Source organism: Neodiprion virginianus, chromosome 5 (assembly GCF_021901495.1).
Source record: "Neodiprion virginianus isolate iyNeoVirg1 chromosome 5, iyNeoVirg1.1, whole genome shotgun sequence".
Classification (NCBI taxonomy): domain Eukaryota; kingdom Metazoa; phylum Arthropoda; class Insecta; order Hymenoptera; family Diprionidae; genus Neodiprion; species Neodiprion virginianus.
The window spans coordinates 8914141-8938137 of NC_060881.1; the positions used below are offsets into that span (position 1 = coordinate 8914141).

Here is a 23997-nt window from a genome sequence, read left to right on the forward strand (position 1 = left end):
GTGTACCATATTGGACGTGCTTATCTCTACTCTGGAAATGATATTACCGTGGAAGAATTTCTCTCCCAAGAAATAACGCCCGTTGCAATTATTACCGTAATCCTTGATCGATCTAACAAGGTATAAAAGTAACATTTATGTACATCGGACGTTATCTCGTTCAGCGAACTCTCGCGGGGCGTATGACGGTTGAACAAATCGAGCAAGGTGCTCACCTAAATAACTATCTGTGCGAGCAGCGCAACGTCCAGTTGGTACACGTGTGTACTTATAATGTATTATGTGTCAGGATTTATATCTCTTCTTGGGTACAGTTGTTCGCGTCGGCAGATTAGACTCTACCTACTGGTTGCATAGCGTCTCGTTATCGTCGTATCAACGGTGTATTAATCTGGAAATTGCTGACCTGAATCGCTCATGGGTCAAGTGAATGTGATAACAGTAATTACACAGGAAGGAACGAGCATTTAACGGTCGGCAAACCTACTCTGCTTCTGCACGCAGGCGTTTGCGGTGGTATCGAACTGTTCGCGAATCGAATAATAATCGTAGTACCTACCAACAACCCCGAGCGTTGTTGATCAACGTGATTATGTTAGAAGTCGCCTTTTTTTAAGTAGAGTATTTAATTCGAAAATTCTATAAACTCTTCCGGAGGAAAAGATACCGTGTAAATTATTCGAAATGGAATGACGTAATGATTGGCGAAAGATACTGCGAAATACGTCGACGTGATTTCTACAGTGAGCAGCTAACTGGAAGCACGTTACAGGAAATTCTTGCGTTAGTCGATTGGTTAAATATCGTCAATTAAGATCGTTTTGAAGTTAGTAACGTTATCGTAACGATTCACGCTGAAAAAAAACCGTTATTTTGCATTTTTCGAACTGTCTGAAATTCAGTAAACAATAATGAAACGAAATATACAGATTTTGTGCAACCGTAATGCCTTCAAAATCATTGTAAAAATAAGATAATAGTGATTTTCCTCAACGTTTCCTTACGATGACGTTACTTAATTCAACCTCGTCAAATAACTGTCCAACTGCTGTTTTCTATTTAGGTTAGGTTCAAAGTTTTGAATGGCTTGTTATATCTTAGGTGTGTAGTCTGAAGGTGGTTGGTCTTCTAGAGCGAAAAAGAAACGACAAACAACAACGACGAGGTTGGTAGAGCGTTTCCAACAGGATATACTTAGTTTTTAAGCTTCCTGATTGGAAATTACATTCGACGGATTAATTTGTGGGACATGCTTGTGCATATCCCGTATTGGAATTAAGAGAATAAAAGATATGCTACGAGCATCCAACCACTTATATGCCGATTTCATCGCTCTCATCTCTGTAGTTTCGTAAAAGGATATAATTTCCTTATTTTCCCGAGATAAGCAAATGCGACACGGTATGAGGTAATAAATAACATGAATACCAAAAACACAGGGGAAAAAAAACCTCGATGATCGCATTTCGAGCGCTTATGTTATACCATCGAGTATTCAACGGTACACCATGCGTGTATAATTATATATGGGATGTATAATTATTATACGAGCGCGCAGAAGGAACCGCTCGTCGGAGTTTAAAACGTTTTATACGACTCTGCACGCATTGGTGTGCATACGTGAAGTACGGTAAAACTTAAGGCGACGGATAATTAATATTATTGGGGTTAACTGTTCCAGCTTATAATATGACCCGGAAGTACGTTTGGACCGGCCAAACGACTGTGAGACGTTTTACCCCGTTTTTTCCGTTTCTTTTCTCGATTGAAGATCGCAGCCGGTGCTCGGCATGTCCTGCAGAGTTCAGGCAAATGACCGGGAATGGAAGTTTTAACGAAGACGAAAGAAGTTCCCAGGTGTGCCGGTGAGCCGTCAAGAGACCAAACAGTAAGCCAGACCTCTATATTTAGTCATCAGAAAACTCGACACCATAATTGTCGACCGAACAGACCACTCGACCTAGTCAACCAAAGGATTGCCACTGGCATAAGTCGGACCGAGCCGAGCCAATTTCACCTCAAGCTATAATTCAGGACTGACCGTAAGATCTGAAACGTGATGTGAGCTTCGGACGTGAAACGAATAGCCTTGCCCGGTGTGCCTTATGCGTGAAGAGGAACCGACACGACTTGGCGGGTCGAGTGCTTTCAAAGACAATCGAAAGTCCGCTATGGCACGCTTATCGAGGCACCTAACGGTCCCGGAATCTAATAATATACTGTTGCAATGTTGTTTGACCGTCTCCAAAGCCACTTTCCAACTGCCGCACCAACATTGCCTAATTTTGTAGGCGATCTTATAGGAAGTGGAGGCCTGTAAAATCACTTCATCGTCAGTTGTTTGTCCGTCGCTAATGATGCCAAGATGACAAACTCGGACCATTAGTATGACACTCTCTTCTAACGCCCAATAAATTGTCCTGGTAAAAGAAATTCCCTTCTCCAATGAGTCTAGACTGCGTGGTGACAGTCGATAGAAATTCGCTAGTCTGCTCATTCTGTTAGCTGAGAAAACGATCCTCCGCCGACTGCAAACGTTAGTCTATCAACAGAGATATCTTCCCACGGCATTTCATTCGGTGCAATTCGACCCGCGAGGATTTGCTCACCTGTGCCTATCCGTTGCACAAATCGAAAGTGTACATGCGAGGAATGTTACGTCTGGTTGCAGGTTGATCCAGAATGGGGAAGGCTCGCAGGAATTGACGCGAGGTGAATCAGGAAGCGGATGATGAAAATTGATAAATTTGAAAAATAAATATAAGTACGTTCTGACCATCAAACTTATAACATTTCGCGTTGAACTGCGACTGGGATGCAAAAAAACAAAAAAAAAAAAAAATGAGATATCTTAGTTAAAAATACAGCCAAATAAGTTATGTGAAGTTAACTGAAGCTGAACTGTGACATGTAAAAAAAACTCTCACAGGACTTTCTTGCCGTGTAATATAAACAATCGTATGACCCACTGACAGTATTCGCGTATTTGGAGACACCGGCTACAAATTAGAAGGCGTTAATCAGCGGACTACGTACGAATACACGCAAGCAAGACAAATAATTATCCTCCGTCGATGAGTCAGTTTTACCGCTAGCAGACTTACACCGTTGTGTAAATACGTGTATGACCTCTTCTGTCTGGCGAGAACTTTCGTTCCTTATCCAACCAATGAATAAACTAAAGGCGCGGGTGTTCGACTCTACTTACAGACAACAATAGACATTCTGGCTACCCTGATTTACGAGGTTTTAAGGTTCAGAGGTGGCAGATATGACTCCGAAAATGGTTACACCTTTTCTCTTCCATTAAATAAGTTGCCTGTCAAATCAACAGTAAAATTCTGACCCTGAATGCGGTCAGGAAGAGTGAACAGTAGCTCTATCGTGTCTGCTCGAAAACAAACATCAATTTCAATTACTTCAATCAACGGAGTCTAAACAGTGAATCGGACGATAAAGATGCTGGTCCGTTTGAAGGGCGTCTCTGTCTCTATCTTCGATTCCAGCACCTGCTACGATCACTGAATAGAGAACAGTTAACGGAAGAAATGCTCCGAAAGACGGTTGAAATTAAGATGCTGAAGCGATCAAGCGTGAACGGATGTTACCAACTCGAAGTGCAATTCCTCACCGCACGTAATAATTCGCGTCAGCCTTCCTCCGGTGTTTCAATAATAGTCATTTACGAAGAGCGTCCTAGTTGTTTTCTTTGCATCATGAGAAGATTTCCATTGTGTCGGTACCGATCATGTACTAAGGTTTCAATTGAGTAACAACTTTCGAACCGACTTACAGCGATATTTGCACGCGTCAGTAGGCGGGCTAAAGACGGGGAGATCCTGGGATCGGAGATCGCGAGGCATCATCCGCTGGGCCTGCACGTTCCTTAGCCTTTGGAAACATCGAGCAGAACGTGACTAGGTGCATCGATGACTGGTGGGTAGGTAGGTAGGTCCGGAACGCGAATTGCAACACGATACATTAAACGGTGCACCGGATCGGTACAAACTACGTGGAGCAACTTTGTAGAGAAAGGGACTCTTACCGAATGCGGTAAAAAAAAAAAAGGCGAATTATTTCTACAGACTTGCTCGTTCTTCGTGGAGTAAAACATAACCAACCGAAGAGAAAAACTGAGTAGAGTATACGGCAAACAGCACGTGAACACAAAAGCCAAGCCTGTCGACTCGATGAATCTTATTTCACAACTTATTTTTAGTACTATATTTGTCAAAGAGCCAGCTTGGAAATTTGACCCAGGTACGTAGAAATATTTAATAACTCTTCGGGTATACCGATGGGGCGAAAGTCATTCGACGATGAATCGAGTCAGTTTCACTTTCAAGAAACACCAATTCAGATTCGAAACTGGTACTCCTGCTGTGAACGTTGCTCTCTATAAACGTTACAACTCTATATATGTGCGCCAGTCTGTCACGACGCGACGCTATTATTTAACGATATGAAGCGAGACGATCTCTTTTCTTAGGATGAGTTTCGCAAACGGTGGGCACGGTAAGCTTGCCACGAGGTAAAACAAACTCTCTGTCTAACCGGCGTGATCAATTCAATACTTTCAATCCTGCGAGGCGCACTGCCGGCTTCGTGACAATATCACGCGGCAAATCAAATGACCTGATAAGGCGTATGATGCTTCATTAAATATCAAATTACCTTATCTCTAGATCAAGCCGATGATAAACGTTTACGAACGAAAGGAGATACCATATTTGGTAATGCAGCAGCACTTAGTGCGTAGCTGACTCACATTCCGCATAAACAGATCCTCGAGGGACTTTTTGCACTGAGAGGACTTGAGGATGGCAATACCAACGAATAATTGTTGGAAGCGATTGCAAATTAATATTTCGAACGACTGAAATGCGCGGGAAAAACATCGCATGTCACTGAAATATAAAACTTTTCAAAATCACCTAAGTTCATTGAATGCCGTTTAATGCGATCTAGGTCATTCGAAGAAATGTCCACCGTGGGTATCAGTTCAAAGTAATTCGCACGGAATTCATCGTGCCACTTGAAGTTGTTAAAAGCCTATCAAACACTGTTTTATTCTCGACCCTCGTCGGTGATTTAAAAAAAAACCATTCGAGCGGAGAATAATATCCATAGTAAACTGAAATCGGTGTAACTGAAACTAGAAGATTGTTCGAACTCGTTTAAATTCATTCAAAGTGATTTGCAATCATTGTAAGCAATTTGAGGTTAGCCGTAACTCGACACTCGAGTAAACACTGATTCCAAGTTAACAACTTATCATCGTGAATGGGCTATGGAAAATAGTTGAAGATCCGAGAGCATTTAGCTTTAGGCAATTAGTGTACTGGGAATGTGTCGCATGGGTCATAAACACGTGTATATTCGTATGATACATCGGACAGGAAGAGATCATAATTGGCAGTCGAAGACTCGAGCATAAAAATAAGAAAATTCTACCAGCAAAAATGCACCGCGGAAAGTGTAAGCCATATCTAAGAATAAGATAATGCGATTTGTAACGAGAAGGTTTGAAAAAAAAAAAAAAGAAAAGAAAAACCACTTTGCAGGAGAAAAGTGTTGATAATAAATAGTACCTTGTAGCTAAAGTTTTTGCTCCCACCGCACATCACGGAGCCCCTTTTTGTCTTGACGCGAGGGTTCGTTAGCATCGTTATACTCGATTTTCAGTATAGACTCTGTTTTATAGTGAAGCCCAACATTAGCTGGGAGTTGACCAACTCAGAACGCCTCGCCTCTCCGTGTACCTGGAACTTCCCAAGGCTTTCGTTGAGTTATCACTTCGTTCAAACACGACACGCTTGCTGAACAGTTTGAATAGTAAGGCATCCAACTGTTTATTAGAGTAGGCCTGCAATCATTCGCTTAAGCTCGCTAACAGCTCACTGTCAGTGTTCAGCAATTGGATGATAACCGTCGAGTGTCTTGATTTTCCATAAAAAGCGTCACCGTCTCGTTACCGTACTCCATTTTTATCCACAAACACACACAGACACACCTACAAACTGCACGTTTCGAATAATGAGTTTTTAATATTAGAAATACAACTTCGCTGTTCGACACCTTTAGAAAGTACGGGGAAGCGATCACTGCTTGATGTACCGCCGCGACTTCGCATTTGTCAAACTTGCTTCCTCAAAGCTTCCCACTCAACTGATATCTCCACTGGTGAAAAAAATCTAATCGGTTGACCGTGAGTCTCGGGCTGATAAGTGCTCTACACTACGAATGCAACAGTCGGACGGATCCGTCGAAGGATTGCTGATCCGGAATGACACTTTAGATATAGTGGAAATTTGTAATATCTTGGTGCCATAACTTGATAAACTAAAACATGAAAGATACGCTTTTACAGATGTCAACCCTGCCCCGGATCAGCGGAGCCGCATTGGAAGAGCTATCGGATAAACGCTTCATAATATCACAAGTTCGAACGTCAAGTATCGTGGGTACGATTCTACTTCCCTCCTTCGAATTGTACTTTCCAACGCTAAACCAGTCTTTACACCCGGAAAATAGCTACGCTATTATACGACCATCAAGACGGCTTGGGTTCCCCCCTTTGACCTTGGGGACCGATTCTCACTGAAACCAATTTAGGAGAATCAGTCCCGGTCGCAGTTATCCAATTGGGCTCGTGACGCGATCGCACCTTGTGTAACGATGCAACGGGTCGGATATCCATTCTCATGGAACTGAGCTCTGAGCTTAGTTGCTTGACGTTATGGATGGATCGGAAAAGTTTTCACACAGCGAAACGCTAAGCCCAGAGTTTCTACGGTTCTTTGTTCTACTACAGCCGGGTTTCAACTAGCTGGGATTCTCAGCGGATACTGCGGTAAGCCGTACACGTAAGACTCCTACGAAATTGGAGCGGCATGAGACAACTCGAGCTCTAGGAACGTTCGATCGATGGTTTCCAAGCATCGCACAACGAACTGTCGAACATGCGAAGTAAAGAATATCCAACAAAAGAAAACATGCAACTGCATCAAGAAGTAACGCTAACAATCCGAATTTGGTTATCTCGAGCAAGTTGTACAAGGTGAAACAGAGTTCACGGTAGATCAAATGTCTGACGACCGAACACATTTGGTCGAAATTGTTAGTCAGTTTAATTGCCGTTGGAGTAAAACAAACGGACAGTTGTTCCTTTACAAGTTACAAAGTTCCTTACTCGCTGTTCATTAATTCAGACGTCTCGGTTACTTTCGGAACTTGAGACACCATGATTGCGTATATTCTAAATTTCAAGTCATTGCTCTTCTCACCCAAAATTTGGTACGATTTATCATATTTATCTCTGAGTTGCCGATTTCGAAGGCTTATTCCAAACTCAAGTTATAGGTTAAGAACCAATCGTACAACGAAAATGCTTCTTTCACCAACGGCCGAGACTGATTAGATGCACTGTACCGGTAGCGCAAGCTACTCGGGCCAGCTATTAATACCGTGTACAGCGAGGGCCTTGAAAGTGGAGCAACTTTATCGGGTGTCGCGGTGAAATCCAAAACGAGTCCCGCGACATTTTGACTCCTCGTAATTAATCCACACGGTGTTAATTACACGAGGTACAGTGCTACAAGGCTGGGTATGGCCCACTTCAACCGTTGCTCATAGACTTCCTTGTACGAAGACTCAACGTCTTTATTCCCTGCTCTGCATTAAACAGAGATTACAACAATGGTACAATCCGACTGCATAGAAAGGTCAGTCCTCGGCTTATTCATCCGCATTTCAACTTCATTCGTCGCTATCGGTATTTCGAAGACTCTGAGCCATCAGCCAGTCCATTCTCGGAACGATTGGGTACCGAGAGGTTTACGTCAAATACTAAAGCATCGCTCGAATCTTCAACGCGAGTGTCGATTACAGCGTTCAAATTATATTTCTACGGATAGTCGCATCACCTTTCCCACAGTGAAAACCGGTCTGGTATATAACCTTACAGCGGTGGCTCAACGAGCTGTGAGAAATTTAGAAATTTAGGGGTCGGCCGTACTCGAGCTCTGGCAGCCCTGCATTTGACACTTTCCTGGGGTTAATGTCCCGAATCATTCGCCTCGTCGAATTAACTCCAGACTGCGCGCAACGAACCACGGCTCGAGTGCACCGTAGAGTATGACACGTTCGAAGGTGTGCAGACCTTACCCTCATTGCAATTTATTCCACTGTGGTGAACACTGTTCTCCCTTATTTTTTTTTCTCTTTGTGTTCATTGGCCGTCCACAGCTTTCTTTTCGGCAATTATCGAGTCTCCACATGTTCGAACGTCACTTCATTTTTCTGAAATATGTCGAATGACAACTGTGATGGATATCCTTGGTAGTCTCGAACTTTACTAATCGTTTCCAACTGTGACCTTCTTAGTAATATAAATACTGCTGAAAAGTGTCTTGAAAGTCGAGTTAATCTTAAAGTTCGTGAAGTAATTCGTTTCACCAGGTTGACAAAACATTTCTACTTCCAATATGCATATTCGTGTATCGCCCCTTCATCTCTATTGCGGAAGTTTAGCAAATATTTTTGTAATATAACGGACGGATGGCTGGATTTTCATCGATTTACATTTTCCCGAAATATTGAATTATCCGCAAGCTGAAATTCGATTTTCAGGCAAATTTTTAACGTTGCGTTAATACTTCCCACGCAACCTAAGTAGCAGCTAACGATTTATTTATTGATTTATTTGTTTCTACTCTCGAATCTTATACGCTTCGATTATTCTGTCGCCGAAGGCTGTGACTAAGTTGCGAAGGTTTTACAAACCTCTAGTCGAGCCACCTGCCTTATGTATGCCACAGTGGACAGCGAAGCGATCGAAAGTTCATAAATTATTCGTAACGCACGTAATTCACGCCGAAAGTGAAAATCCTTCCTAGCAGGCTTATTTTCCCTCCTAAATTCACAATCGCGATTCCGTAACTCTTCGGGGCAACGAACTCGTCGCTGTTAATAAGGTTAAGTCAGAAGTAAAACATGATTAAAAAAAAAAAAAATATGTCCATATAATTTAGAACTTGTTAATTTCAGTGGTTAAAAAAATAAGTGTAGAAATCCTAACGATTCAAATATTACTAATAAATTAAAAATAACGCGACTACCGTGTAATTATTACATCGATACACAAAGTTTCGATTTTCAATTTGTAACCTGGTTACAGCTTATGAATTATCCTCGTTTACCTGTAGAAAATATTTACTACCTCGACTCACGATCGTCGTTAAACGAATTAATTTCGTGTAATCGAGAATTTATTATGAAACCGAAACCGCTATTTCAACGTCCGATCGACCCGGAACACGTAATTTCGAATCTCGCTTCGATATGTCACTTAACGTCTTTCTCGGTATGGAAAGTGAACTTGAAACCAATTTCACTAACCTTATCTTAATCGTTTGCGCGGAATATATACGGTTATATAAAAAAAAATCACGTAACCACATTTACCGCGGTAATTACCCAACGTCTCAGGCTCGTTAATATTTCTACCTGACGTAATTAGTATTGTATGCGAATGTAATACGAGTGAAAAGTGCACGATATGCGAAACATCCAACGCGTCGCGCGCATCCTCGCGATGACTAAGCTCTGCAATATGATAATCGGATATCGTGCTGATCAACTGATCATCGGGATAAACCAAATAAAATCAGCCGCGACTACGAAAAACGAAGAAAAAATTTAAAATCACTTGGGTGGCTCTGAATCGAAGCGGTAAAACCGAAACGATGACGGTAAGGACGAGGTGCGCAGTCGACACGAGCAACATGTCCCATAAATCAACTAATTACCGTAGTATTATCTCAGAATTTCCATTAACATTCCCGTTTCGTCAGCGTCGTCGTTACAATCTCAGTAGAAGTTTCTCTCTCTCTCTCTCTCTCTCTCTTGCTCTAAACCGCGGTAAATACCGTGCCGGATTAAAACCGTGTGCGCAGATATCTTGCTGCAGCCAAGGAAGGGTTTTTCCTTTCCGTGGGCGAACCGGGTCCTCGTCGTCGGCTCGGAGTTACTACTGACGAGAAGAAATTGCTCCTCGGGAAGGTGTGTTTTACCCTTTTCTGTTTTTTTTTTTTTTTTTGACCTTTATCATCTCTCGCAGTAAATCCCGCGAGTGCGTGAATAGGCGGAGGCGATATAATTGCCAATATCCTCCCGCACGCCCGGAGGATAAAGGACGACAATATCTCGGATCATCTGGGTACGGTGTCGACCGTATGTCACTTGGCTGGCAATTCTTCGCACGATATTCGCCGTCAACCGGTAACTCAACGCGACCTCGTCTCTCCGCAAATGTTGCTCCCATCCTTCACTCGCGGTACTAAATTTCTTTTTTACCAAGTTCAAAGTTCGACCGTCGTAATATTCCCGGATTACGAAAGACGATGGGACAAAAAATTATGAAAAAATTAATCTTAGCAAGAATAGGCACGCTGACAATGAAAGTTAAGAAGACGGGAATACAATTGAAACAACGATATTGACGAGGTGTCTTAGTAGGTATTAAATGATTGCCGATGTTATACCGATCTCGATCGATACTTTACAAGTTTCAAGAACAGACGTTTTGCTGTAACATGTAGCAGAAATAATATTATATTAATTCCTTGACTATGTGAATTCAACTTGGTTAACAACGACCCGGAAAAACTCCGCGCTCGCGAAGTTCAAAGTTTCAGGGAATGAATTGAACTCTTTCCGGGTTGTCGTCTGATCCTCACGTATTACACACTCGGCCCGAGGTGACCTTAAAAGTTGACTCGAAAGCGCGTGTGAATTATTCGCAGGAGGACTTGAAGCGACTTCGGAGTGAGTCAGGTGGGTATTAAATGTAGGTACCAACGTTGTACAAAGCCAGAGTTCGCGTTTAATTCGACCCACTTTTTGCATCTCCGAATTACTCCGGTCAGCATATCGTCCGATGAATAAACTAGACGCGTTGCCCCGAGATCCAGGAAGTCGGTCTGAAGCATCTGACTGGAGAACTATTCGAGTGCTAAGGAATAACTCAACGTACGATTGTTAATGTGTTACGTGACGAGTCGAAACGCGAAGACCAGCCCGTATCATCTCCTTCTACGAAAGGAATAAATTCAAGTCATCAATCTCTTTTTCTCAGTGAATAATTATCGGCTATGCAAGTATACGTTAAACACACACCTCTTTCCGTCCAGATGTTAACATCGGACCTTTTACGGCTACGTCTACACGTAAATGACATAATGTACGTCTTGGCGTTGTATTTACAATGGAATACAAAGCGTATTTTGTGCCAATACCACTTTTGGATTGTTTTTGATTGTCTTCTCGAAAACGGTTAAACGAACGAGATTGTCGAAAAATGATTCCATGCTTGGAAAAACGTGAGAACCGGAACTACTTGTTTCCGGATACTTTACATTTTTCTTTTACTTGCTCGTGGTTCTACTTTTTTATTTACGAAAGGTGATCGATTACTCGACGAGAAGAATGAGCAACGGATAGGAAAAAAAAGATGCAAAAGTTTAACAATGCATATCGATTAGGTTATACATTTACCTAACTTGCTTCGAACTTTACGATGCGAGATTTCAGAGGCTGTATTTCAAAAGGAACGGGTTCGTATTTTACGAGAGGTTGAGCTTTGCGCCCCATGATAAACTTCCGAATAAAAATAGATCCTGTATTTATCGACGTCGTAATCCTACGTCTTACTTTATTGCAGGACGAGTACGAGGGCATAGAAAAGTCCTGAAGAAAGTTTCGAATCTTTTTCGCCACGTGTACCATACGTAATTTATAAAAGATTGCAAAATTCTGCTTCGATATCTTTGAGAATTGAATCAATAACTTTGCCGAGTTTTCACCGTGAAGAAATTCCTCCAATAAGCAATTTTCTCTAGCATTCAACGAAATGTGATATTTTGATTCGATACGATTATCATACAGCGTTAGCAAAGTCACTTCTAGTGTTTACCAAAATCATGAAAACAAGAACACGATTCCCGACAGTTTGATTTGAACGGTACCATCGATATCTCACCTTCCAAAACCAAAACTTCATTTTCAATTGCGTTTAATGGTGTTTAAAAAATGAATAGAAAATTAAAAAAAAAAAACAAAACAAAAAGCAATACACAATTTCAGGAAATCTAGGAATTTTTGGACACTTTAAGGACTTGTGTAACCGCATCTACTGGCAGAAAGGACCGACGAGATGGCAACTGGAAGTGCTGATGGCAAATTGCAAAGTAGGTTGCGGTCCGAGACGAGACCCAAGAAGGCGGCCTGTAGCGGAACCCACGCTTGGGTCTCAGTCACGAAGGAAAGAGGTCGTCGAAACGCGCCCCAAGGGGCTTCCGGTCTACGAAGCCGAGAACTCGCGCAAGCGGTAAGATCTAGTTCTTTGCATCACGGTGAATCAAATAAGTAGCCAGTAGTATAAACCATAGGTACAAACACTGGGTGTTCGGGTTGACCGAGCCCGAAGCTCGCTGATGGAGGGAAAGAGGAAAAAGTTTATAATCTTCGACTTCGGTTCATCCTCGCGTTCCGACTATGTACACCATTATCGGATGGATTTCCGACTGGTCGGATTATCAGAAAGCTAAGCAATCGAGATTCGTCAATAAAACTTAATACGGATAGTGTCGAGTTTAATGTGACAGTCGATGAAACGTCTCTACACTTATAGTGAAGTGAAAACTGAAGAACTATCAAATTTGCTAATTTGACTAACATTGTAAAAACTGGCGGTGTTAAAATTGACCGGTTGATACTACTATGGAACATTCTTTGTGGTAAGTTGAAAATTTTAATTATTGGATTGAAACGAAACTAAATTCCATAGAAGTCCAAACCGTCATTTTTTTACAATCTTATAACGAATGATCTTAAAATCAAAAATGACGAAGGCTTCAGAGATTTTTCGGAAAGCTTGAAGAACTTTGGTCCCTGCACATGCCTGCACCAACTTTGTCCACATTCGATTAATCGAATTGAATTAAAAATCCGCATACCTATAAATACCTCCGTCGAAAACTGGTTCTCAAAAGTCAAGAAACACCGATACGTGCTGACGGTGATAAAATTCATTGCGTGACTCGTGCCGAAATTATGACTATTATTATGATTATTACACCCAGTGCTCCTTGCGCCCTCGTTACACGCACGTATATACGTCACCTTGATCTTCGTCAGATTCACAAGTAGGACACAACCCGTACGAGATTGTGAAAGAAAGAGAATATTTAAAAAGAGAGGCACAAGGAGGTGTTCGCTCGTAAAAGCTGTCCGATCGTTTTTTAACAGTCAAGCATAAGAGTGTCGTTTGTTGTTCGTTTGTCCTATTCGGATGGACAAATCTGATGGTCAGACGAGGTACGAGCAGAGTGAAAGTGCCGGGATCAGTCAGGTCCCCCCCTATCATAGGTAAGACGGTAGCTGATGTAGATACAAGTCAATTTAACGATGCATGGTTATGCAGTTCGAGCTCACGTGGCAGCCTAAACGTTACTGAAACGCAGGTTCTTCAAGTTCAACTTCGTAGTTCAGTAAAAACGTAGAATTATAATATGCTTGAAATGAGATCCAAAGCTGACCCCAAATTTCTTGTATATTTACAGATTTCAAGATCAATATGAACGCCATATGGATATCAGGAGCTGACGTTTGAACCTAAGCGTTCTAACTTTATTTGAGATAAAAACCCCCGATGACTTTGACACTCGAATCGAAAAGTGGCTTCGGTTATTTCTCTCCTCAACTGGAACACAAACGAAATATAAACCATCCAATGTCTTTTCTGGCAACCGACAATTTTAGTATCAATCTCGTATAAACGTTTCTCTCGTTTAAATCGAGGATATGACGCAATAAGCTTGGTGGTAGAAAAGGGAGAAAAAAAGGAAAGAAAGAAAATAAAAACTTGCGCCAGAAAGGAGTTCGAGATTAACATTTATTACGTGTGTGCTCCAGAAGCAGAGCTGCACCCTGACCTGGATTTTAATGGACTGACGACGTCAGAGTGGCTTGTAGGTATAGAGGCTGCGAAGCCTTGGCCCGACAGAGGATCTCTCTGAACGAGATTAATCTCTTCATCCCCTGCGGTCGAGGACGTTCGAACCATCTGCAGGGAATTCCGAATGTCGCCCGATTCCACCCGAGAGAATTCCGCTCTCGACGTCGTATCGACCTGGGGAATAATAATTCGTTCGAAACGGAGTGTAAGCGTGTTCCTTTCCAGGAATATAACAAGTTGGGAATGAGAAAGAGAGAATCAAAAACCTGGATGAGGTCCAGGCGTATTTTTCCGTTAATCGCCAATTTATCGCGAGGTCAGCTTCCGCCTGAGGGAGCGATATTGAATCGTGAGCAATCATTCGGACCCAACTGAACACTCTGACATTAAATGACCATCGGCAACCGCGCGAGAACACGTTTCGCGGGATCGAGATAATTAGAAATGGAATCATTTATTACCGTCGAGCCGGAGATCGGCAATGATTGCAGTTACATGTTACGCTAGCACGAAGCACGAGGCGTCATCCGCATACTAAATAACCTCGCTACATGTAGAAGAGTCGAAGAGTTGTCTAGAAACACACGAGCTGGGTTACACGCATTCTCTCTTGTATAACAAGTTGAATCCCGATGCATACGAACTGGTCGCAGTTTGCAATTTGTAAAAAATAATGAAAAGATTGGAATAAAGTGAAACGTAACGAGAAAGAATAGTAACGGATACCAGACTTTCCGGTAACAGCTAGAAAACTAAATTTTCATTTTCTACCTAGAACTATATTTTTCGATTGTGGTAAGAAATTTCTCTCGGTGTAGTAAAAATTAAAACGATGAATCGAGGTACCACTGACAACGTCCTTGTTTCACTGACCTACCTACAGAAAGAACCGAGCATCGAGGTGGATGATACAAAGTGCATATCGTACCTACGTTCCTATCACGGCAGCAAAAATGGATAAGAGCTCAAAGTGAAGTGAAAAAAGAGGACGAGAATAGGCAGAGGGATATAGGAATAACTTTCGATTATAATCACACGCAATACGATACAATAAACACTCTGCAGGTTTCATTCTATGAATGCAAATTTTTATCGGTGACAAATGGGCTCTAGAAGATAAGCAACGACCCGTAGTCGACTACTGGCGTGTGTAGTAGACGATTTATATACGGAGTGGACAGTTCGTTCTTGATCAGGAATGCCACGATTTTACCACAACTCGAATTGACTGATCGACAAATAAAAATCTGTAACAAATGTGCAGAGAGAAAAAAATTTGCCCTATTGCAGCAAGTCGTTCGAAAAATCAAAGTTTTCTCTAGAAAAGTTTAGAATAACTTCAAAGTTTTGGCATTTACAAGTGATGCGACAGTACGTGAAATTTGTCAAGTCTAAAATTATTCGATAATATGATTTTGCCTCTTAACTTCATGCGATTCAAATATTTCTCACGCAAAGAAGAATAGAAACTTGATCGATTATAGATTTTATATATTCAGCTTGCTTTTTTGTTTTTTTATTGACAGTTCCGATACTTTTTTACAAATTCAACAAAACTATGAGTCGATTGAGTGGAAAATGGAAACGAATAAATAGCCTTTGAAAAATGTGGCTAAAAATTGACGAAACTTGACGTTTAACGTCAATTTGCAAAAATAAACTAGACGAAAAATGACGATTCAAAATCTGAGATACGCAATTAATCGACCCAATTTACAATTCAAAATTCGGCGGTAATTCCTTCTTTTTCCCTCTTCGAAGTCCTTCTTCTTTTGTGTCAGAATTCAACGCCGACCGAACACCCTGTACAGGAATAGAAGCCAGTGGGTATATCTATAAGTGAAATACACAAACTGCAACGGTGGCGAATGCTGCTGCTCCTGCTGCTGCTGTACGTTTAGAGTCGTTTTGCAATGCAATCGATAAACGAAGGTAGAGAGGGTCAGAACCCACGTAGGTGTTACTCGTTGCATTGTCAGCCCTGGCTGGCGCCTACCGTCCTCGATTCGAGTCTCTCCCTCGTTAATCTTAACAACGACTCTTAGGTGTCAAGTCGAGTGCGATGGATTTGCAATTGAAATACGGATGGTCCCAGAGTGCCGGGCTTTTATTGCGACTAATTGCGACTGAATAGAATAAAGAGAAAGAGATGTTTTCGCAAGTCATTAAACGCAGTGGTAAACGAGGCGAGAGAAATTAGAGTAAATGTACCGGCTCCGATCACCTTACAACGTTTTATCCTATTGTCGCCATATTTGTTACATGCGATCCAAGGTTATGCCCAAAAATGGTACAGATGTGATTTGATCGAAGTAAACACTACATTCTTAATCAAGAGTGATCCGAGAGATTGAAAGTCAAATTGATGTACCTGTGAAGGGTTTTGAAAAGGTGGTCAAATCTATGGCCCCCAATAAAATTTACTCAACTTCAGAGTGATCGATTACAAAAGTCCTAACTTTGACCTGAAAATTACAATCCAAGGAACTCTACTGACCCGGATGGTAAAACGATTATCTTCTACAGAACATGTATGCATGTATGCTTATACACCGGGGTTAACCGTTTTATCATTGGTATCCGAAGAGTTACTTGGTGTATAATCGTGAGGCCAGAGTAGGGTCTTTTACAATCAATCTCTCTAAAGTTAAGTGAATTTCATTACGCGTCATCGAAATATGGTACGGTGACCGTAAACGGTAAACCTAACCCAAATTAAACCCATCCAATCCGGGGTTACGTTAATCTGACAAATTTTTGGAAATTCCCTTATTCGCAGCGAAAAGACATGTCAGTGACCTCATTCTATGCGTCCGTTAAACGTCCCGCTGTCTCTTTCCGGTGCTTTGTTACTCTCGACCCGTCTGCAGTACGCCGCAGTCCTCGTCTGAACGGTTAATAATTCCGCGTGTTTTTTGTGAAAACATCATGCGCTTACGCGTGTAATTCAATTCACAACAGGATTAAGGTCGGTACGATATCTGCGTCCGGAAGCGTAGGTGTACGTTTACTTCACTTGGTGAAGGGTCGCTGTGAAATTTTACAAGAAAAAATTAACTGCCTAATGCCAATTTTTCAAAGTGTAGGTTATTTCAGGGCGGTGCAGATGCGCCATCTGGCGGTGGCGTCATGGAAACAACACTGGCGTTACTTCACGCCGAAAGCCCGCCACAATTCGAATAGCTCCGATATGAGAACCGTTTTCTTTCTTTTTTTTTTCTTTTTTTTTAATATAAATACCGATGAAAAACTTATTTATTTACCCATTTCCGATCGTAAAATCATATCTATCCGAAACGGAACCAAGAATTTCTCTGGCCATGAAGAAAAATGAATGAAAAGTATATAATGTACGTTAATTCACAAAGAGCATTTAAACTTCTGACGATGTAAGGTATCATCACCCGCACTATCAATTCACATAAATTTTCATATTACCGTAATCGTGAGCGATGAACTCGAGATTCTGCTCAAATAACAAAAAAAAATGTTAAAAGCAGACAAAAGAACTGCGAGCTTTGTGAACAGAATCTTGACCAGATTTGATTAAATTGTAAAAAATTTTCAATCAAGAAAACGAACAACGGGATAATTTCATCTCTCCGAATCATTCGATTCGTACTATTCAACAACCGTAGTAACGCGTGTATACATCCTCCGACGTCTAGTTTATTTCTCTGCCGACTTTATCGCTAATGAAAGTGTTCGTTCCAATTACCGCCATCTTACGACGATCAAGTGGCATTAATGCGTATCGTTCGTATACACGTGATTCAACAAGACGAGCCTACTCCGACATCGTAACGGCTTACGTGACGGTTTGTGTTATACATATGTTACTTATAACTATAATATTCTCAGATCACGGAGCAATGGGACAAGTGAAAATCGCGAGGGCGTACAACCGATTACTTATTACTCTTGGCAATAGATGGCGGGAAAATCAAACGCGACAAATCGGTTATCCGATATTAACATCCCTTCTCTCACATGTTTCTTCTTCCATAAAATTCTTATTGCATTGTATTATTATTATTATTATTACTATTATTATTATTGTTGTTGTTGTTGTTGTACACATTTAAAGCAAGTTATATAGGTAATTACGTGCAATTTTGTGTACAGCCATTATAATTTCCTTACAGATTTATGGACGAGCAGGCGAGGAAATTACTCGACGATTTACCAACGAACGAAGAAACTGTGTCTCCTTAAATATCCTCACTCAGTCGTGTAATCACACTACTCTATTGGCGTCCCGCTTATTTACCGCGTGTATTAATACAGACTTTAACTGTGCGCGTGGAGTGTATTAAACATACATGCGGCATAGGCTAAGAAAATTCTCACGTTCGTGCGATAATACATGCCAAAGTTTATCATATCATTAAACCTAGTGTGGAATACGCGTATAGAGATAATGTATGAAATTTTTTGGTTCATTCTGCTTTTTTTTTTTTTTTACTTCATAAAACAACTGTGTTTATACATGGAAGGTTTTATAACCTATAATCATCACATCGAATGGTCGGTAAATGTTCTCACGGCGATTACGTATACCGCGAAAAAGGAACGAAAATAAATCTAGCATTATTATTAAATATCTATTGCTCTGAAAGTAAGTCATATAGTCGTATGAATTACGCTGCGTTAATCCTGATTTAGATGATTAAATACACCGTGATTCGGCATAAAAACTTTCGTACAGAGAGTCGAAGCATTAGCGTGAAACAAATTGGACACAGATAATCTAAATTTTGATAATCGAAATAATGATAAAACGAAAATATAGCTCTTAAAATTTAAAACTACCGTCATGTACGTGCTAATAACTGGAAGGAAACATTTCAGTTTAGGTTTCAACCCTATGATTTGTATTTCATAGAAAAAAATTTACACGGTTTAATTGAACCGGAGGATTTATGATGCCTGCGAAGCGGCAGAATAATCTCAAGATTGCAAGTACGTACAATAAGCTGTTCGATTGTCATGACGTGCCACGACATTTCCTGGATTTTGTGCATGTATCATTGCTTCGATCTAATCAATATGCGAGTTGATTAGGTAAAAATGCGCGGATGAAGTTTACCATTTGACAATACGACTATTTTTGCACGGAAAAAATAACTACCGTCACGATGATATATGATACGTTTGAATATAAATTTTACGTGAATTCTAGTTCTTACATTACAGTTTATACATCGGCCTGAATGAACGTCATTCACAGCTGTTTTTTCCATTCCGTATTCACGCACATGCGTAAGAAAGTATGTCGTTGTATATCTGTCGGCATACAGACGTCATGCAGTCTACTTCGTTATCACCGTGCCTCACAAACGCGTTCAATAACGAGACGCTAAAGGGTAATTAACGCGTTTGATAATTAGAGTTCGGGTGCCAAGCATGGTTCAAGGTTCGATTTAAATCCAACCGCGTTCGTTATGCACGCACGAGGCATCGATTACAAGGTTTTCGGCATATTTATACATGAAAAAACTTGGCTTGTTCGCCGCGTTGTATTGAGAAAATAATAATATATCGCTAGAAACTGCGCAGTTGTTCAAAGAGTTGTTTGGTTTTGGTTACTGCGTCAGAGCGGTATCATCCCGAATTTTAATTTAGAATCGAGTACCTTTGAGAGAAGGCAATTGACCCAAAAACGAACCGCCGCTGGAGCAGAGGAAAACTTTGCCTCGAGTGGATCCCGCAAAGTAGCTACCTATGATTCGTAAGATGAATGATACACTGAGAAAACTTTCATTTGTTACAGTAACTAGAAAAATTCAGTGAAACAGGCATCGTTAAAAAAACTGTTTGAATATTGTTGGACTTAGGAAAAACGAGGTACGCCTAACCATTTTGCGCTATCGTCGATCCGTTTTTGGCAATTGCAACGCGAAATCAGTTTCTTCGGTTTACTCTACTTTTTCAGTTGAACAAGGCTTTAACGTCAATTTATCGTTGCACGAGCGTTAAATTTTCGCAACAGTTGGAAGAAAATCTAGCAACAGTGATCGCAATGAGAAAGAACAGCAACGGATACACGGACTTTCCGGTAACGGCTATGAAACTAATTATCATTTTATACCTGAAACTGTATTTTTCGATTGCGGTAAAAAATGAAAATAGTCAAGGACCGCGCGGTAACCGGAAGTAAAAATTCTCTCGGTATACAGAGCCGATCAACATCCAACTCGCAACCGCCGCCGCCAGCGCGGTTCTGTTACACGAACCGAGGTGAGAAATTATACGAAGTAACTAAGAGACGTCTGTAAACAAAGCCCCGTACGGTTTGGCCGCACGCCAAACGTTGCGGCCGTGCTGAACCAACACAATCGACAGGCACTTCCTCACGCGTGCGGTACAAATGCCGCGGCAATGGGTGCCAACGACACGCGACAAGGAATACATACGTAAGTGGGCAAAAGCAGCACTTATGTTACCTCCACACACGTGTGTAAAACCTGGCCGCTTCACGCGTGTATGCCAACAAACGAAACGACCGGCGGATCTAAACTCACCAACAATCGTCGCTGTGCAGTAACAGCGGCAGGGATACACAATCACACACGTGTATATGCTAATGAGTAACAGCTAATGCACTGATGTACACTCCCGGGGTTCTAAGAATTTCCGTAATTGCCATTTACGGATCTGATCTGAGAGTTGCGTTCCCAACTTTCCCGCTTCTTTTTTTCCTCTTGCTACGCGTACGTCGGTTTTAAAATTTTCGTCGTTCTAAAAAGTGAGAGCAAAACTTTGTACTACAAAGGTAGATGCACCATATGTGATCCATTATCTGTGATTCGTTACGTTGTATATGAATGATGGTCTGATTAGCTGCGATTGTACAATTTCGTGTTCAAATACTTGAGGACTTGCTGTGAGGTATGTTGCAGCGATTGATTCCATGATTAAATAACGTTTCGTGGTCCAAAATCGAGTAAAACATTTCACAAGTATGATGACCAAAGAATCAGTGGCCACAATTGGGGGCGGTGTCAAAGTTCCGAATTTGAAAAGTTCCGAAGGCGCGGAATTCCGAATTTTTTCGTGACGAAACTTGAAGTAAAGAAAGAAAACTTGGAGGAATCATCAAAGTTTCGATTGGTCGGAAAACCGACGGCTCAAGTTTCCGAAATGCAAGATTGCGGAAAGTAAAGTTACGATAGAGCAAAATTCCGAAAAGCAAAAATTCCAATACAGCAAAAAACTTGAAAGAAAGTTTATTGAAAATTTTATTTACTACAAATTTGGCTCACACCATTTTTAATGTTTCATTAACCATTAAGTATATATTTATCAATAACCATGTTAAAGAAAGTTTGACGCGCCACAAATAAAAACCTATGCATTAAACAGAAAAAAGTTTCTAATGAAAGTTATAGGAAATTTTATCATACACAAAATCTGTTGTTACTACATTTTTGTCGGGTCCGGGTAAAAAATCAGAAAAACCAAAAATCAGAATGGTCTGCACGAGAACAGTCTGACGATGATGGCTCATTTCACTTCTTATTCTTTTCGCACTTTCGGAATTTCGTCTTTTCGGTATTTTGTCCTTTCGGAACTTTTCGAATTCGGAACTTTGACACCGCCCCCACAATTGACGTTGCCTCTCTACCCCTAAGAGATTGAAAACTCTGAACGGAAGAAGGCAAAATTACGATGAAGCTAATCAACGTTCATGCTCGACAGAAAATGATCTACAATCCGTACACGAAAAGAGATCCTTACTCAAAACGATATTAAATGGATAAATAAGAACCATAGTTATCCCAAGTCGTTAATTGTCAACGAGCTAAGCGTGCAGTTATAGGCAACTTAGTTACATATATATGGCGTTTAACCGAAGGTGAACCAGTGTGCGAAGCATAGGCGGAATCGATTGTATCTACCACGTGCGCACAGGTACTTTATGTTCACCAATAACGCGTGTGCCTCGGGCTTTCGAGTCTCCAACCGTTATCAGATAACGACGTGATATACGCTGCTTGGTGGATTTGACGCAGCGTACGTAACGTGTGCTCAACGGTTACTTACAGAAGTGTAAAAGTTGCGTCCTCCGTAAGCACGAATTAAAGAACAAACCGCCAAGATTCGTCAATTAATCCTGCGTTTATAATGCGGAGAACGGATGATTTGACGAACTGCAGAAAAGTGCAGGGCCTTGGAGAGTGCGTGCAAAAGGAAACGAAGATGAAGAAACATTTTCGCAAAATGTCACTTGACCATTCTATCTTTCGCTGCGGTTGGTCTCACCTTTCCCTAATCGGATTAGCAAAAGCCAAAGCTGCTGACACAACGGGGCAATTAATTGGGATGAAGAGAAAGGCTCCGTCATCGTCAATCTCGCCTCTATGAATTGAAGGTAAAAAATGTATCTGCGAAGCATAGATAACGTTGTATCCGAGTTAGGCTTTACAAACATTTCGCAAATCCACAAATACCCGTACAGGGTTGTTTCACACGAAGCATAACGAGACCTCTAAAGTCGATTTGGTTTCCTGCAGCGAATGGGACTCCAATTCTAAAATATCACGGAGTTTATAATTCGCGTTTTGAAATATTAACTGAAAATCTATCAAATCTGTTCAAACGCCATGGCTCAAGGTCACCACTACCAACTTCCTTTTCGCTAATTCACCATTGAGCCCAGCTGCTGGTCAGTGTCTACATCGACAGCAAGGAATTGTCGAGGGAACTACGTAATTATTGATGACATCGATCCCGAAATTGTCACAACTGCATCGAGAATACGAAAGAATACAAGCTTGATCGAATACTCAAACAAACACGAATCGCTGCAGGGTTCCAATAACAAAGGAACAGGTCAATGGGTCAAAGTTGACCGTTTTATGCTCACCAAGTTTCAACGATCTGGCATAAGGCAATTATTGAAACCGATCGGTATCTGACAATTAAGTCTTCTCTCGGCAGCACAACACTTCTCGACCGTAAAGATAAAATTGAGGAATCGCACCTCTGACGTAAGAACTCAGCTTTTTGCAACGGCCAAGAAACTCGCAGGTCGATATCTTCTTTAGAACGTTGGAGGAAAGAAGTGAGAAGAAGTTCAGCATCGCTTGGCCGCCTACGCGGACGTCAGAATCGCGTGACCTCTGACCCGGTGACCCAAGGCGTCTGTGCCTAATCTGAGTAGCTACGTCCGCCAATTACCCTGATCAATGGTCGCCACTGGGTTCGTCTGGGTAAACGGGGCCTTGTCGAGGCAGCGTGGTTCTTGCATTTTGAACCGCCGAGGAAGCTGGCGCCAGCCGGTTTATGACTTACTGTCTGGTGTCAGAGACTCCCGACGTTATAGCCGACGATGAGCCACCCATCGAGTATCAACTCAACTTATGCGCAAGTAATTGGAACGCGTGCGTTGGACATGCATCCCGGGTAATTCTGCCTCAAACAGCAGCCAGAGAATCAAGTATTGATGACGTTCGTTTAATGACGCATGGGCTGTGGAATTGAATGAATAATAAGCCGTAACACGAGTTGATTGACACGAATTTTGTCAAAAGAATATCATCTGAGAGTGAAAAAAAAATAATGTTCAGAAACGTGAATTCAAATTTTTTGACGTCAAAATGACTTTTGTGATTACTTGAAAGGAATGTTGAACAACTACGTTGAAGTAAGTTTTTCAATGAATCGTAAGTTTGTTAATCATGACCATGGATGTTTTGTCATACCAAGTTTTCGTACTTGACTAGAGATCTTGGACAAAAATTCATCTCGGGCAATTATTCAACAATGAAATTAGCACTCAAAATTGAAAACACGGAACAACAATCTAACATTTATAAATTAATTAATAACCAAACTTCTTTTTTTACTTGAATTAGCGGTTTTTAACATTTTTGTTATAATGACGTGTTCTTTTAACAGAATTCATGTTGATGTTTGAGCTTTACTTTTTGAAACCGGATTTCATCATTTTTCTATTTCGAGAAGTGTAATTCGCC

General features: G+C 41.2%; 1 protein-coding gene across 8 annotated transcripts in view; it reads right to left on the minus strand.

The window, feature by feature from the left end:
- LOC124305271 (protein phosphatase Slingshot homolog 2) overlaps positions 1 to 23997 on the minus strand; it is a 183024-nt gene that overhangs the window by 29612 nt on the left and 129415 nt on the right. The window contains exon 1 of one of the 8 annotated variants that reach the window (XM_046764504.1): positions 5592 to 5844. The exons of the other annotated variants lie outside the window; for them this stretch is intronic. Coding sequence (XP_046620460.1) covers positions 5592 to 5666 — 75 coding nt within the window. The 5' untranslated portion in view covers positions 5667 to 5844. Of the gene's footprint in view, positions 1 to 5591; positions 5845 to 23997 lie in introns of those variants that run through there. 8 annotated transcript variants of the gene reach the window in all.